This window comes from Myxine glutinosa, chromosome 14 (genome assembly GCF_964187855.1).
Source record: "Myxine glutinosa chromosome 14, kmMyxGlut1.1, whole genome shotgun sequence".
NCBI lineage: Eukaryota > Metazoa > Chordata > Myxini > Myxiniformes > Myxinidae > Myxine > Myxine glutinosa.
In genome coordinates, this window is record NC_136274.1 from 24,673,002 (window position 1) to 24,689,375 (window position 16,374).

Genomic DNA, 16,374 nt, shown 5'->3' on the forward strand with positions numbered 1-16,374 from the left:
AAATCGCCACTACTTCAACCTCTCTCATCCAAATCTCCACTACTACAACCTCTCTGATCCAAATCTCCACTACTTCAACCTCTCTCATCCAAATCTCCACTACTTCACCCTCTCCCATCCAAATCTCCACTACTTCAACCTCTCTCATCCAAATCTCCACTACTTCACCCTCTCTCATCCAAATCTCCACTACTTCAACTTCTCTGATCCAAATCTCCACTACTTCAACCTCTCTCATCCAAATCTCCACGACTTCACCCTCCCATCCAAATCTCCACTACTTCAACCTCTCTGATCCAAATCTCCACTACTTCAACCTCTCTCATCCAAATCTCCACTACTTCAACCTCTCGCTGATCCAAATCTCCACTACTTCACCCTCTCCCATTCAAATCTCCACTACTTCAACCTCTCCCATCCCAATCTCCACCACTTCAACCTCTCCCATCCAAATCTCCACTACTTCAACCTCTCTCATCCAAATCTCCACTACTTCAACCTCTCTCATTCAAATGTCTACGACTTCAACCTCTCGCATCCAAATCTCCATACTTCACCCTCTCCCATCCAAATCTCCACTACTTCAACCTCTCTCATCCAAATCTCCACTACTTCAACCTCTCTCATCCAAATCTCCACTACTTCACCCTCCCATCCAAATCTCCACTACTTCACCCTCTCTCATCCAAATCTCCACTACTTCAACTTCTCTGATCCAAATCTCCACTACTTCAACCTCTCATTCAAATCTCCACTACTTCAACCTCTCCCATTCAAATCTCCACTACTTCAACCTCTCTCATCCAAATCTCCACTACTTCAACCTCTCTGATCCAAATCTCCACTACTTCAACCTCTCTCATCCAAATCTCCACTACTTGAACCTCTCTCATCAAAACTTCCGACAACTTCACCCTCTCTCTGATCCAAATCGCCACTACTTCAACCTCTCTCATCCAAATCTCCACTACTACAACCTCTCTGATCCAAATCTCCACTACTTCAACCTCTCTCATCCAAATCTCCACGACTACAACCTCTCTGATCCAAATCTCCACTACTTCAACCTCTCTCATCAAAACTTCTACAACTTCACCCTCTCTCTGATCCAAATCTCCACTACTTCAACCTCTCTCATCCAAATCTCCACTACTTCAACCTCTCTCATTCAAATCTCCACTACTTCAACCTCTCTCATCCAAATCTCCACTACTTCAACCTCTCTCATCCAAATCTCCATTACTTCAACCTCTCTCATTCAAATCCCTACGACTTCAACCTCTCGCATCCAAATCTCCATACTTCACCCTCTCCCATCCAAATCTCCACTACTTCAACCTCTCTCATCCAAATCTCCACTACTTCAACCTCTCTCATCCAAATCTCCACTACTTCAACCTCTCTGATCCAAATCTCCACTACTTCACCCTCCCATCCAAATCTCCACTACTTCAACCTCTCTCATCCAAATCTCCACTACTTCACCCTCTCTCATCCAAATCTCCACTACTTCAACTTCTCTGATCCAAATCTCCACTACTTCAACCTCTCTCATTCAAATCTCCACTACTTCAACCTCTCCCATCCAAATCTCCACTACTTCAACCTCTCTCATCCAAATATCCACTACTTCAACCTCTCTGATCCAAATCTCCACTACTTCAACCTCTCTCATCCAAATCTCCACTACTTCAACCTCTCTCATCAAAACTTCTACAACTTCACCCTCTCTCTGATCCAAATCGCCACTACTTCAACCTCTCTCATCCAAATCTCCACTACTACAACCTCTCTGATCCAAATCTCCACTACTTCAACCTCTCTCATCCAAATCTCCACTACTTCAACCTCTCTCATTCAAATCTCCACTACTTCAACCTCTCTCATTCAAATCTCCACTACTTCAACCTCTCTCATTCAAATCTCCACGACTTCAACCTCTCTCATTCAAATCTCCACGACTTCAACCTCTCTCATCCAAATCTCCACTACTTCAACCTCTCTCATTCAAATCTCCACTACTTCAACCTCTCTCATTCAAATCTCCACGACTTCAACCTCTCTCATTCAAAATTTTTTTTTTTTTTTTTTTTTGTATACAAGATCGAGGCTCGTGAAAGAGCGAACATTAATCACACAGAAAGACAAACCGACACATAAAACATATAACATCGGGAGCGGTAGACAAGATGGGGAGAGAGGGGGAAGGACACAAACACAACATTTGAGAGCAGGGACCGAGAGACATGGAGACATCGAGAGATCTGAGAGAGGGCGAGGGCTTTGGGGGGGGGGGGGGGCATGGGAAGGGGGCGGTGGGAGAGGTATAAAACATATGGACACTGCCAGGACTTCCAGGAAAGAAGTTGGAATTTCAAACAAGGTGGATCTGGGGTGAATTAGCGGGGGTAGAAAAGATCAAGGTTTTGGATGGGGGAAGATAAGAGATGGTGGTGAACAGCTGTTTTAAAGACCTGGAGGGAGGAGTGGGATTGAAGGGAGTGAGGGAGTTTGTTCCAGAGGCGGGAGAAAAGAGGAATGAAAGAGTGAAGGTGAGCAGAGAGCCGAGATTTCGGCAGTTTAACCATCAGAGGGTTGCTGGCAGATCTTGTGCGACCTGTAGGAATATTTGGGGGACAGAGCACAGAGAGAGCTGGGGGTGCAAGGCCGGAGAGGAGTCGGTAGAAGACAGAAAGACCACCTACCTGCCTGCGGTGAGTGAGTGAAAGGCCCTCAGAGATAGCTTCATCGCGGGAGATTCCAATAATTCTGAAAGCTTTGGTTTCAACAGCGTGAAGCCGAGCTAGGTGTGAGGCAGGAGCACCGGCCCATAGGGGAGAACAGTATTCCATTGAGCTGCGGATGAAAGCCTTGTATGTGGTGAGGAGCTCAGGTGTGCCGAGGAAGGACTTCGCACGACGGAGGATGCCCAGTCGGCGACTGGCTTTGGAGGCCAGCTTGGAAATGTGGTTTTCCCAAGAAAGATCATGGCAGATAGTGAGACCCAAAATCTTGAGCGACAGAACTTCTTGGAGAGGATTGTTGAGAAAGTAGATGGGAGGGTTGTCCAGTCGATCTTTTCGGAGAGACATAGTAAGAGTGTGAGATTTGTCAGGATTGAAAGACATGTTCCACTTGTTTGACCAGTCTGTGATTTTGTCCAGGTCTTCAGAGAGTGAGGAGGCAGCAGACTGCCGATCTGAGGGAAGAGGAATGGAGCGGCAGAGAGTGGAGTCATCAGCAAAGAGATAGAGAGGATTTTCGAGAGAGTCAGAGAGATCATTGATGAAGACCAGAAAAAGCACGGGGCCCAGAACACTGCCTTGGGGAACTCCAGCCTGAACAGGAAGAGGAGATGAGAGAAACCCATTCAGGGCCACACGTTGACGACGACTAGAGAGGAAGTCCGCCAGCCATGCGTGGAGATTTCCATGGATACCAAAGGAGGAGAGTTTGGTGAGCAGAGCGGGGTGCCAGACCGTGTCGAAGGCACGTGATATGTCGAGGGAGACAGCTCTAATTTCCTGTTTGGCATTGAGGACCTCCATCCATTGTTGAGACAGCAGAAGCAGCATGTCCAGAGTAGAGTGACCTGGTCTGAAACCAAATTGATGATCAGAGATCAAGCCATTGGAGAAGAGGAAAGATTTCATATCCGAAGCAATGATGGATTCCATGACTTTGCTGATAATTGGGAGAAGGCTGATTGGTCTGTAGTTGCTAGGATCTGTTTTTGCACCTTTTTTGTGCAAAGCGGTGATGTTGGCTGATTTCCAAGCAGGTGGCAGTTGACCTTGAGCAAAAGAGAGGGTGAAGAGAACAGAGAGAGGGTGAGATAGAGCAGCAGAGCAGGATTTTAGGACCCGTGGGCTGATGCCGTCGGGTCCAGTTGCAGAATCAGAGTCGAGGGTTGACAGAAACTTTTCCACCTTGTCAGGAGGAAAGGACACGGAGTCCAGGAGCAGCAGGGTACGACTGGGTATGGTGGGTACAGAGAGGGATGGGTTTGGGACACAAGATTTAGAGGCAAACACAGAGTTGAGGCATTCAGCTTTTTCACGTGCGGAGTCAGCTGTGTAGCCGTTTGAGGTAAGGGAGGGGATGGAGGGGGAACAAACACCAGAAACGGATTTGACCAGACGCCACCAGGATTTGGAAGAGGGAGACAGATAAGAGAGTTCGGTCTTGAGAATGGAGAGATATTGTTTCCTGGCTCTCCTGAGGGTGGACACACACTTGTTTCGGGCTTTGTGAAAGGAAATGAGATTTCCTTCCGTTGGATTTGCTTTCCAGGAGACGAAGGCAAGTTGTTTCTGGGCAACAGCCTCACCACAAGATTCCGTGTACCATGGACGGGAGGAAGGGTATGACAACTGAAGACGAGATGGGATAAATCTGTGCATGAGAGAGAGCAATTTACTTTGGAAGAATTCCCAGGATGAGTTGATGTCAGAGGTGGTAGAGATGGGAGATTGAAAATCCTCTCTATCTCTTTGCTGACGACTCTACTCTCTGTCGCTCCATTCCTCATCCCTCAGATCGGCAGTCTGCAGCCTACTCACTCTCTGCAGACCTGGACAAAATCACAGACTGGGCAAACAAATGGAACATGTCTTCCAATCCTGATAAATCTCACACTCTTACGATGTCTCTCCGAAAAGACCGACTGGACAACCCTCCCATCCACTTTCTGAATAATCCTCTCCAAGAAGTTCTGTCACTCAAGCTTTTGGGTCTCACTATTTGCCATGATCTTTCCTGGGAAAACCACATTTCAAATCTGGCCTCCAAAGGCAGTCGCCGACTGGGCATCCTCCGTCGTGCGAAGTCCTTCCTTGGCACACCTGAGCTCCTCACCACATACAAGGCTTTCATCCGCAGCTCTATGGAATACTGCTCTCCCCTCTGGTCTGGTGCTCCTGCCTCACACCTAGCTCGTCTTCACGCTGTTGAAACCAAAGCGTTCAGAATCATTGGAATCTCCCGCGATGAAGCTAACTCCAAGGGCCTTTCACTCACTCACCGCAGGCAGGTTGGTGGTCTTTCCGTCTTCTACCGACCCCTCTCTGGCCTTGCCCCCCCAGCTCTCTCTGGGCTCTGTCCCCCAAATATTCCTACAAGTCGCACAAGATCTGCCTGCAACCCTCTTATGGTTAAACTGCCAAAATCAAGACTTTCTGCTCACCTTCACTCCTTCATTCCTCTTTTCTCCCGCCTCTGGAACAAACTCCCTCACTCTCTTCAATCTCACTCCACCCTCCAGGTCTTTAAAACAGCTGTTCACCACCATCTCTTATCCTCCCCCATCCAAAACCTTGATCTTTTCTACCCCCGCTAATTTCGGTCCCCTTGTGTTTTATACCTCTTCCCCCCCCCTTCCCACGCCTCCTCCCCCAAGCCCTCTCCCTCCCACACTTCTCCCTGCTCTCAAATGTTGTGGTTGTGTGCTTCCCCCTTCTCTCCCCATCTTGTCTTCCGCTCCCTCTTTTTGTATATTTTGTTTGTCTGGTTGATTTGTTTGTGAAATAAATGTTAGCTCTTTCACGAGCCTCGATTCAGTATACAAAAAAAACCAAAAAAAAAACAACAAAAACAAACAAAAAACAACAACAACAACAGGGGACCAACTTCTAATCTGGTGTGTGGGTGTATCTAGGCATAAGGAAGAACGCTATTGAAAATTGGGTCGCCACGTCAAAATCCAAGATGGCCGCCTCGCGTCTTCCACTTTGTCAACTCGCATCACTTCACCGACGGGGGACCTAGGCGTAACGCTTGTTCTCACTCTTTTTCCCACCTCATCCTCTAGCTTTCCTTTGATGCGTGTCCGAATTTCCATTTGTTTTTCATGAATTTCATGTGCAATTTCCCTCCAAGTGCTTTCCTTCTTTTTTTTTATTTTGGACATCTTTAATCACATCTTGAAAATACCATTTTGTTTGTTTTGTTTGTCAGGTTTAGATCCAACGTTACAAATTCGACAACAGGAGCTGCTGCAACCAATCTGCGCATCGACGACCCAGCAGAATTGGGGGCACCGGCCACCCAGGAGGCAATTTGAAGACCCTCTTCAAGCCATGCAATTGCAGGCTAGAGTTTTGAACTTCACGGAGATGCCCACCCCCTCAGGGCACCTCAATGCGGACCAGTTGGCCTGGCTGCACTTGCAACGTGAGTTTTACGAGGAAAAACGTCGGAGGCAAAAGCACGGCAGCAGGCTGCACATGCAGCAAAATCGTCCACCCCCTCCACCGTACCGCCTGCTTGACCCCGGAGACGCTTCGTTTGTTACCGGGCCAGATTTGAACCTGGAACTTAGGGCACAAGGGCCTAATATAGCAATGGGATGTCGAATGCGATCTGAGATGGGGCAGGATTGCACAATGGAGCAACAATTGGCCACGGCATCTGTCTTGGGCATGCCACCATCACAGACATGCAATTATCAGCAGCTTCAATATCTCAATCTACAACAACAGCAGCAGCAACGCCAGAACTTCTCTCCAAAATTCTTTACAAATGGAGGTCTCTTTATATCTCCTGTGCGATCAATGCTGGCGGAAGAGTTCTTGCGTTCCTCTCCCCGACCTTATGCCTGCCAGCCAGCGCGATTTGCTGAGCCGTCTGGCATTGTTTTCCCAGAATGCCATGAGGCGGCTTTGGAGCAACCAGTGATGCTTGGGGTTGGGAGGCACGGGGAAGCCGGGCCAAGGCCTGAGGCTCTGGTCCGGGCGGCCGGTCGCCGTATTCTTACGCTGCAACTTCCGGGGTCTCCTGGAGTCAGCGGAGGAGCAGGAGGGCACGGGTCACCAATTATCCACACACCATCAGGTGTGGGGCTCATCCCAGGACCTTCGATAAGGTCACCAGCTTTGGTGAGGAATTGAGAATGCAAATGTGCCCTGGGTTAAGTGCAGGACAACGTTTATTTATTTATATATATATTTTTTTGCACCCTTTCAGTAACCCTCAATGTAAAATTTCAGGAGGGACAGTTGTACCATTTCAGGGATGTTTTGGTCACCGTATACCTCGGCAACCCCATGTTTATAGTACTTTATCTACCCATTTATTTTCATGCTTGCTGCCATTTTCAAATTATTTTACCCATTTATTTGATGATTGTTCAGTGATTGATTTGTGGGCTTCCTTCATGAATCCCATTTATACTACATGTTGGCATCCAAAGAGGCATCCAGGGAGGGAGTGTCTACTTTACCTCCCCGGACGTTCAAGTTTCCCAACTTCTTGTTTGAGTTTGGTCAACTTCTTGGCCATTGTGAAAAAAAGGAACCGCCTTTAGAGGCCATTTTTCCCTGCAGAGTGGGGGTTGGCCCTTTTCGGGCACCAGAGTCCCCTTTTTGAAGCAATGTTTTATGGCCGGATGCCCTTCCTGCCGCCAACCCTGTTAGTCGCCTCTTGCGACACACAGGGAATTACCAGTGAATTACCAGTGAATTACCAGAGTCAACCCCCCTGACATTAATTCAGCGATCGACCGGGATTCGAACCCAGGATCCTAGGATCCCAAGCCGGCACCCTAACCGCTAAGCCAACACCTGTGGCCGAGGGAAATGTCATCACGTTTTCAAATTTTGTCACACGTTTCCGAGTCGATGTGTTTTTGTTGTCATAAAGCCGTGTAGTGGCAAAAGTGTCTTCATCTCGCCGTCTAATGCGTGTTGACAAAAGACTAGGGATGGGCGATATTGATATTTTTTCCTTGATTATCGTCCATTCAAATATCTATGATATAGCGATGTACTGACATTGCGCAATCACTTGTGCTATCATAACATGACCACCCAGCGAGCGATAGCTGGCACTTGGGGGATACACACCGTGTGTGTGTGTGTGTGTGTGTGTGTGTGTGTGTGTGTGTGTGTGTGTGTGTGTGTGTGTGTGTGTGTGTGTGTGTGTGTGTGTGTGTGTGTGCGCGTGTGTGTTTTGATAGAATTGTAAGGAACAGAAATTTTAAAAAACGAGATGTGTGTGTTTGTTTGTTTCACATTTTGTTATGTTGTAGCCTTATGCTGAAATCATTTAAATTCATTTTTTCCCTCATCACTCTACACTCAATACCCCATAATGACAAGACACAACAACAACAACATGCATTTTAAGGCCATTTTCCCTGCTAGAGCGGGAGTTAGCCCCGTATGCGGTTAGTTAGCATAATGACAAGAGAAAACAGGATTTTAGAAAGTTTTGCAAATTTATTAAAAAGAAAAAACTGAAATATCACATTTACATGAGTATTCAGACCCTTTGCTATGACACTTGAAATTTAGCTCAGGTGCCTTCCATTTCTCTTGATCATCGTTGAGATGTTTCTACACCTTGATTGGAGTCCACCTGTGGTAAATTCAATTGATTGGACATGATTTGGAAAGGCATACACCTGTCCATATAAGGTCTCACAGCTGACAATGCATATCAGAGCAAAAACCAAGCCACGAGGTCGAAGGAATTGTCTGCAGAGCTCAGAGACAGGATTGTGTCGAGGCACAGATCTGGGGAAGCCTACAAAAAAAATCTCTGCTGCATTGGAGGTTCCCAAGAGCACAGTGGCCTCCATAATTCTTAAATGGAAGAAGTTTGGAACAACCAGGACTCTTCCTAGAGCTGGCCACCCGGCCAAACTGAGCAATCGGGGGAGAAGGGCCTTGCTAAGAGAGGTGACCAATAACCCGATGGTCACTCTGGCTGAGCCCCAGAGATCCTGTGTGGAGATGGGCGAAACTTCCAGAAGGACAACCATCACTGCAACACTCCACCGATCTGGGCTTTAGAGCAGAGTGGCCAGACGGAAGCCTCTCCTCGGTGAAAGACACATGAAAGCCCGCTTGGAGTTTGCAAAAAAGCACCTAAAGGACTCTCAGACTGTGAAAAACAAGGTTCTGTGGTCTGATGAAACCACGATTGAACTGTTTGGCCTCAATTCTAAGCGTCATGTCCGGAGGAAACCAGGCACCGCTCATCACCTGCCCAATACCATCCCAACGGTGAAGCGTGGTGGTGGCAGCATCATGCTGTGTGGGTGTTTTTCAGCAGCAGGGACTGGGGGACTGGTCAGGGTTGAGGGAACAATGAAAGGAGCAAAGTACGGAGATATCCTCAATGAAAACCTGAAACAGAGCGCTCAGGACCTCAGACTGGGCCGAAGGTTCACCTTCTAACAGGACAATGACCCAAAGCACACAGCCAAGACAACGCAGGAGTGGCTTCGGGACAACTCTGTGAAGGTCCTTGAGTGGCCCAGCCAGAGCCCTGACTTGAACCCAATCGAACATCTCTGGAGAGACCTGAAAATGGCTGTCCACCGACGGTCCCATCCAACTTGACAGAGCTTGAGAGGATCTGCAGAGAAGAATGGCAGAAAATCCCCAAATTCAGGTGTGCAAAGCTTGTCGCGTCATACCCAAGAAGACTCGAGGCTAGAATCGTTGCCAAAGGTGCTTCAACTAAGTACTGAGTTAAGGGTCTGAATACTTATGTCAATGTGATATTTCAGTTTAAAAAAAAAAAAAATTTGCAAAACTTTCTAAAATCCTGTTTTCTCTTTGTCATTGTGGGGTATTGATTGTAGATTGATGAGGGAAAAAATGAATTTAAACGATTTCAGCATAAGACTGCAAGATAACAAAATGTGAAAAAAGTGAAGGGGTCTGAATACTTTCTGAATGCACTGTATATATATATATGTATGTATATGTGTGTATATATATGGGTTTTTATAGGGTTTTTTATAGGGTATATATATATGGTTATACCAACACCAGGGTTTTTATAGTTAGTATATATAGTTTGTGTGGTGACTTATGGTGACCATATTTAACTTATGACTTATGTGACTTATGGTAACACCCAACCCTGTGGTGACTATAGTATATAGTTTCTCTATACGCATAGTGACTGATATATATCTGTATATATATATATATATATATATATACAGATTAAACTCCCTAACTTGACTAGGAAGCAAGGCACAGATTGAGTCTTACCCCAGCAATTGCTGCACAACCTGTTAGCAACAAGTGTCACCTGCCACGCTGACACATTGTCTCTGCCCTGCTCCTCAACAATTAGGAGGTTTGCAGTCAGGAATATTAAATTTAACTAAAGAAGCACACTCCTCTATGACACTGACATCATGTGCATAAATTATTACAACACATCACCTCCAAACTAGGAGGCATCCACGTGGTACTCAAGTCTTGTGATGTGCCATCGAGAGCATATATTGTGCTTTTGAAATCTTCCAAAGGCTTGATCTTGTGCAATACTATAAAGGTGGAAATGACAATTTCGGCAACACATCGTACTAGTACCAGTAGGCCCATCGTGTTGACATCACAAGCAGGAAGGCTGAGCTTGAGGCGCCGCAACCAAACAGTGGTTCGTTGGCTGTTTCGTGAACCGACCATCCAAGGCCTGCTACTATTGCACCAAATTGCGATTTGGTCATTTAGTGGTGACAAGTGTCATGCCCCGATTGGAATCACGCATGAATGTTACCAATGACTTACTGTTTCTCTCTGTTAGCGAACCATGCCTACATATTGCAGATTAAGGAATATTGCACCCGATATTACCTCTTGACTTTTGTGCCTGTGTTGATTAAATCGCAACACACTGAAGAGATGCTGTTGGTATTGGAAGAGCTAATTGTCGGTAGCTTAAGGGGTAACAGGTTCTGTGGCATTATTGCACTTTACAATGAACTTGTCGGAGGGTACCCAGCCCATCCATATTATCTGTTTGGAAGAGTAAAGTGCAGTACAACACTAATTTGTTTTGATGTTCCCTTGTTTCACTTGTTCTCTCTATACCCTCTCCAGTTGCCCCATTCCCCCTCCCTGCTCCACTCTCCGATCTCAGGCTCTCACCCTGCCTGGGGCGGTTCCCCACACCCCTCTCCCGGCCCCATGCCAACTCCCATTCGTAGCCCGGGGCCGAGCAGAGAGAGCCATCAGCTGATGAATCTCGGTAAGTATGTCGAGATGTTGTTTTTGACATTGATTTGCAGTGTCTGTCACTCTAGACAATTTGATCCAAAGATGAATCCGCACTGCATGTGTGGATGACAAAAGCCATACATTTTCTGCTAAACGTTGCCACATCCCACTGGTGGATACTTGCGTAAAATTAACCTTCGTAATCGCGTTGCCCCCAAACGAACCTGTCCTCCCCCACCTCTTTCTTCAGCACCCAACTGTTTCCAACAGCTACTGAAAACCACAGAAAGTGGCAACATGGTTACCTGCTCTGTAGGGAGAGAGCCACAAGAGGATGAACTCTCTCCGCTCACCCCGGCCAGCCTCCAGCATCCGCTGTCCCTCATGTCGAGAATGTCCCAGTTTGCACTTCCCAGCGGTGCACCGCTCTTCCACGATGCCATCAAAACCATTGCGAGCTCTGAGGAGGAAGGAGCAGGCATGGATGGAAGGGAGGGTGCTTCGCCGACTGTTGTGGGTGAGGCTCATCTGCTTGTCCACTACTACCGAGTGTACACCAGGGAATCCTGAACATTATCGGTCTTAATGAGAACAGTTGACTTGTTTCCTTGTTTATTTCATGCTGTACCTTCCTGGTATTCCAACTTCGTATTCATCAGTTATTACTTTACACCCCTCCCCTTCCCTCCAGCTCCTCTCACATTTCCACCCACAAAGCTATGGCTGTACTAGGCCTTAGGCAACCATCTTTTGCATTTGCGTTTGCACCTTGCTCAGATATGGGACAAGGTGACAATATTCTTGTTCTGTTCCTCGGTCTCCTTTTTATATACAGGGTCAATGCTCGTGGAAGAGATGGACCACTGATCAAATCAGCATGCAATGGGACAAAAGGAACATTCGAGAGAGAGGGGGTGAAACGCCAACAGTGGAGTTGAAGGACAAAATAGAGGGAGACTTGGACAAGGAATGGGTGTGGAGAGGAATGGGGAACAGTAATGCAGGATGCATCGGGTGGAAAAGATGGATACAGAAGGAAACTCTCAGGAAGGAAAAATGGGAAATTTTGGAAGGAGAAGAGCTTGGGTGTTGGGGAGGTGAGGGGTTACAACAACATGCATTTTAAAGGCCATTTTCCCTGCTAGAGCGGGGGTTAGCCTTGCGGTCCCCATGACAATCTTCTCCATTTTGCCCTATTTTCTGCATCTCTCCTTGTTAACCCCCTTGCCCGCATTTCTTCTTCCACCATCTTTAGCCAAGTCTTTCTCGGTCTTCCCCGTCTTCTACTTCCTTCTACATTCATTTCCATCACTCTTCTCAACCAGTCACTTTCATCCTTCCTCAACACATGACCAAACCATCTCAACCTGTTCCTCTTCACAGCATCAATCACAGGCTCTATTCCCATCATCTTTCGCAATTCATCATTTGTCTTCCTCTCTCTCAACGATACTCCGCACATCCGTCGAACCATTCGCATTTCCACCCTTTCCAACCTTCGTTGCTGCTCTACGTTCATTACCCATGTCTCGCTCCCATAAATCATAACACTTCTCACACATGCAGCATACACCTTTCCCTTCAGCTTCAACGACACTCCCCTCCTCATCAGTAGGCCTATGCCACTCAATTCCCGAAACTTCTTCCATGCACATCTCACTCGAGCAACCGTTGCCGAGTCTGATCCACCTTCTCCATTCAGCATGTCTCCGAGGTAGCAAAATGTTTTCACACCTTCCAGCTTCACGCCGTCTCCAAGATCCAACTCAACATTTCCTCCATCTGCAGCTCCCTCTGTGCACACCTTACATTTGAATGTAGCTGCCACACTGGTTAATGACCCTCTCAGACCACTACATTTTTGATGAACCCACTCAGCGCACATTGTACACTGAATGGAGTTCACAACGACACCCTTCCTACACACAGCACAGGGCCATTTCCCAGTTCTTTCCACCTCACCACATGCTTTACCACTTGCCATCACCTTCGTCTTTCCGATATTCACCTTCAGACCTTATGTCTCCACACATTCCTTCCACGTGTTCATCTTTTCCTTCAGTCCATCCATACTTTCCGCAATCAACACCAGATCATCTGCATACAACAACTCCCACGGTAAACCCTCCTTTACGTTCTGAGCCAGCACCTCCATCACAGCTACAAATAGTAGTGGACTTAGTACCGACCCCTGATGCACTCCCACCTTCACCTCAAACTCACCACTGTTCCCGTCCTTCGTCCTTACAGCTGTGCACGCTCTTTTGTACATTGCCATCACTACCCTGATCAACCATTCCTCCACTCCTAACTTCCTCAATGCCCATGTCAATACTTTGCGTGGAATCAGATCGAATGCTTTCTCCAGATCAACAAACCCAAGAAACAACTTCTTCCTCTTCTCCATGTACTTCTCCTGCAACTGCCTCACAATGAAAAGCGCATCTGTCGTTCCTCTTCCTGGCATGAATCCAAACTGCATTTCGTCGATCTTCACTTTCTTCCTTATCCTCCTCTCCAACACCCTTTCCAATACCTTCATTCCATGCTCCAATAACTTTATCGCTCGGTACGAGCCACACTCCAGAGGGTCACCTTTCCCCTTGTATAGAGGGACGAGGGTACTCAGTTCCCAATCCACTGGAATGCGGCCTTCTTTCACCACCAGATTACAGATCTCTGTCATTCTCTTCACACCCCAACTTCCTGCTGCCTTCAACATATCTCCCACAACTCCCGTCGGCCCTCCCGCTTTTCTACTCTTCATTGCTTTTATCGCTTCCTCAACTTCCTTCTCAGTTATCTTCTCTGCCGGTCCTAAAACTGGGTTACTCTCTATGTTGCCATCCCATTCATTCTCTGTATTCAACAGCATTTCCATATATCTTTTCCATCTTCCTTTAATTCCATCTGGGTCGACAACGATTTGTCCCACTTCATCCTACAAGCAACTCACCCCCATCACATCACACCTCTCTTTCGCTATCTGCTTTGCAATCCTGAATACTGCTTTCTGACCCTCTTCCGAATCCAAGCGTTCTCCGAACATTTTCCTACATGCCTCCTGCGCCTTTGCTACCTCTTTCTTTGCAGCCTTCCTGGCTGCCTTATAACTTTCATGCTCTGCTGTTTCTGCTCCCGTACCCTTCGCCTTCTGCCACTCCTTGAACTTCTTCCTCTTCTCGTCAATCCTCTTTCCAACTTCATCATCCCACCACCATGTTTCCGAGTGCCTCGGTGGTCCTTTTGTCCATCCACATACCTCACCAACGGCTCCCAACAGACTAGCTTTCATTGACATCCAACCACTTTCAAGCTCGACCACATCATCCTCGACCATACTCAGCCTCTCTTTTAATGCCTCCCTTACTGTCACCTCTTTCAACCTCCACACCTTCATTCTCGGTTGGTACTTCACCCGCCGAGCTCTCCTCGCACCTTTCACCCTTCCGTCGCAAACAACCAAGTGGTGTTGTGAAACAGCCTCCTCCCCCGGGATCACCTTTGTGTCTCGGAGGTGCCCCCTTTCTCGCCTACGCACCATCAGGTAGTCAACGGTTGTCGTCGACCCACCTGACGTGTATGTAACAAGCTTATTATCCTCTTTCTGGAACTGAGTATTACAAATCAACAAATCAGCTCCATCAGCAAACTCCAAAATCCTTTCACCTTCTCCATTTCTCACACCATATCCGTAACCCCCATGAACTCCGTCAAAACCATCCATACTCCTTCCCACATGTCCATTTAGGTCTCCTCCTACCACAACAACTTCCTCATCTTTCACGTTTTACATCAGCTTCTCTATCGCACACCAGAACTTGTCCTTCTCTTCATCGCTTCGACCAACCTGCGGAGCATATCCCGAGATGACGTTCACCAAGAGCTTTCCAATCATCATTTTCACCATCATCAACCTATCACTCACTCTAGTCACACTCACCACACTGTCTACAAACTCCTCAGAAAACAGGACACCAACACCATTCACGCCCTCCAGGCACGCTTGCCACACAAACTTGTATTTCTGTCCCTGTCTGCCCTTCACCATTCTCACACCACTTCCCTTCCATCTCGTCTCTTGCACACAACATATGTCCACTCTTCCTCTGACCAATACTTCCACCACTTCTCCTGGTCTCCCTGTCATTGTCCCTACATTCCATGTCCCAAACCTCAGAAACCGATCTCCACTTCGGGCTGTACCCTGCCCACATGTCGTTGTAATTGTCATGGTTCTTTTTTTGAGGCAATGTTTTTTTTTTGTTTTTTTTTATGGCCGGATGCCCTTCCTGACGCCAACCCTCTTAGTCGCCTCTTACGACACGCAGGGATACGGCATACCTATTCTTATCCAGGGTACACACTGGGAAACGTTTAAAACATGGAAATTGTGGGGGGCGGCGTCAGCATCACGGCTGCGGTTTAAACATATTTAAATAAATATTTAAGCAAAACCATGAAAACAATCTGGGAAAAGTCTCTAAGTGAGAACGTGGATTTGAGAAAGCAGGAGCAGAGGTGAAAGAACAAACGAGATATAGGGGGCGGGGCACAAGTCGAGACGAGGAGGCCGCACGAGACACCAGGCCGCACGAGGCGCGAACAAAGAAACGACTAATTACACACAAATTTGCAACAACTACAAAACCAAAACCAAATAGAAACACACAATAACACATACACAACAAAATACGCAGCGGAAATTTGACAATTAGTGAGTTAGTGAGGGTAGAAAATATGGCTTAGGATTGGGGATGATCTGAGATGGTGTTGCACAGCTGCCTTGATGTCCTGGAGGGTAGAGTGAGATTGAAGAGAATGTGGAAGTTGCTTCCACAGGTGGGTGGGGGGGGGGGGGGGGGGGCGGAAAGAGGAATGAATGAGTGGAGGTGAGCGGTTTGGGAGTTTCACTAGAAGGGAGTTGATGGTGGACTGTGTGCTTCCTGCGAGAACTTAGGGGGTGGGGGCAGAAAGGAGAGGGCCGAGGGTGCAAGCCCAGAAAGGAGACGGTAGAAGTTTGCCCCCAATGACTTGTCTTCGATGGGAAAGTGATAGGCCCATAGACTCAGCTTCATCATAGGAGATTCCAATGATATTGAAGGCCTTGGTTTCCACAGCATCAAGCAGAGCAAGGTGTGAGGTAGGGGTGCAAGCACAAATTGGCAAGCAGTATTCCATTAACTGGCAAATGAAAGCGTTGTACAGTGCCTTCAGAAAGTATTCACACCCCTTGACTTTTTTCACATTTTATGTTGCAGCCTGAAATTAAAATGGATTCAATAGAGATTTTTTTCTTTTTACTCATCTATACATACATAGCCTGGTGTTGGCTTAGCGGTTAGGGTGCCGGCCTGGGATCCTAGGATCCTGGGTTCGGAATCCCGGTCGATCGCTGAATTAACGCCAGGGG

General features: G+C 47.2%; 1 protein-coding gene across 17 annotated transcripts in view; it reads left to right on the forward strand.

Moving 5' to 3' along the window:
* The window catches only part of LOC137439509 (uncharacterized), a 45,057-nt gene that overhangs the window by 23,646 nt on the left and 5,037 nt on the right, over positions 1 to 16,374 (forward strand). For 14 of the 17 annotated variants that reach the window (XM_078768185.1, XM_068135317.2, XM_068135318.2 and 11 more), the window contains 3 exons: positions 5,956 to 6,875; positions 10,845 to 10,992; positions 11,212 to 11,478. In XM_078768185.1, coding sequence (XP_078624311.1) covers positions 5,956 to 6,875; positions 10,845 to 10,992; positions 11,212 to 11,478 — 1,335 coding nt within the window. The remainder of the gene's footprint in view (positions 1 to 5,955; positions 6,876 to 10,844; positions 10,993 to 11,211; positions 11,479 to 16,374) is intronic. The other 3 variants (XM_078768186.1, XM_068135324.2, XR_013621361.1) reach the window with 2 other exon arrangements.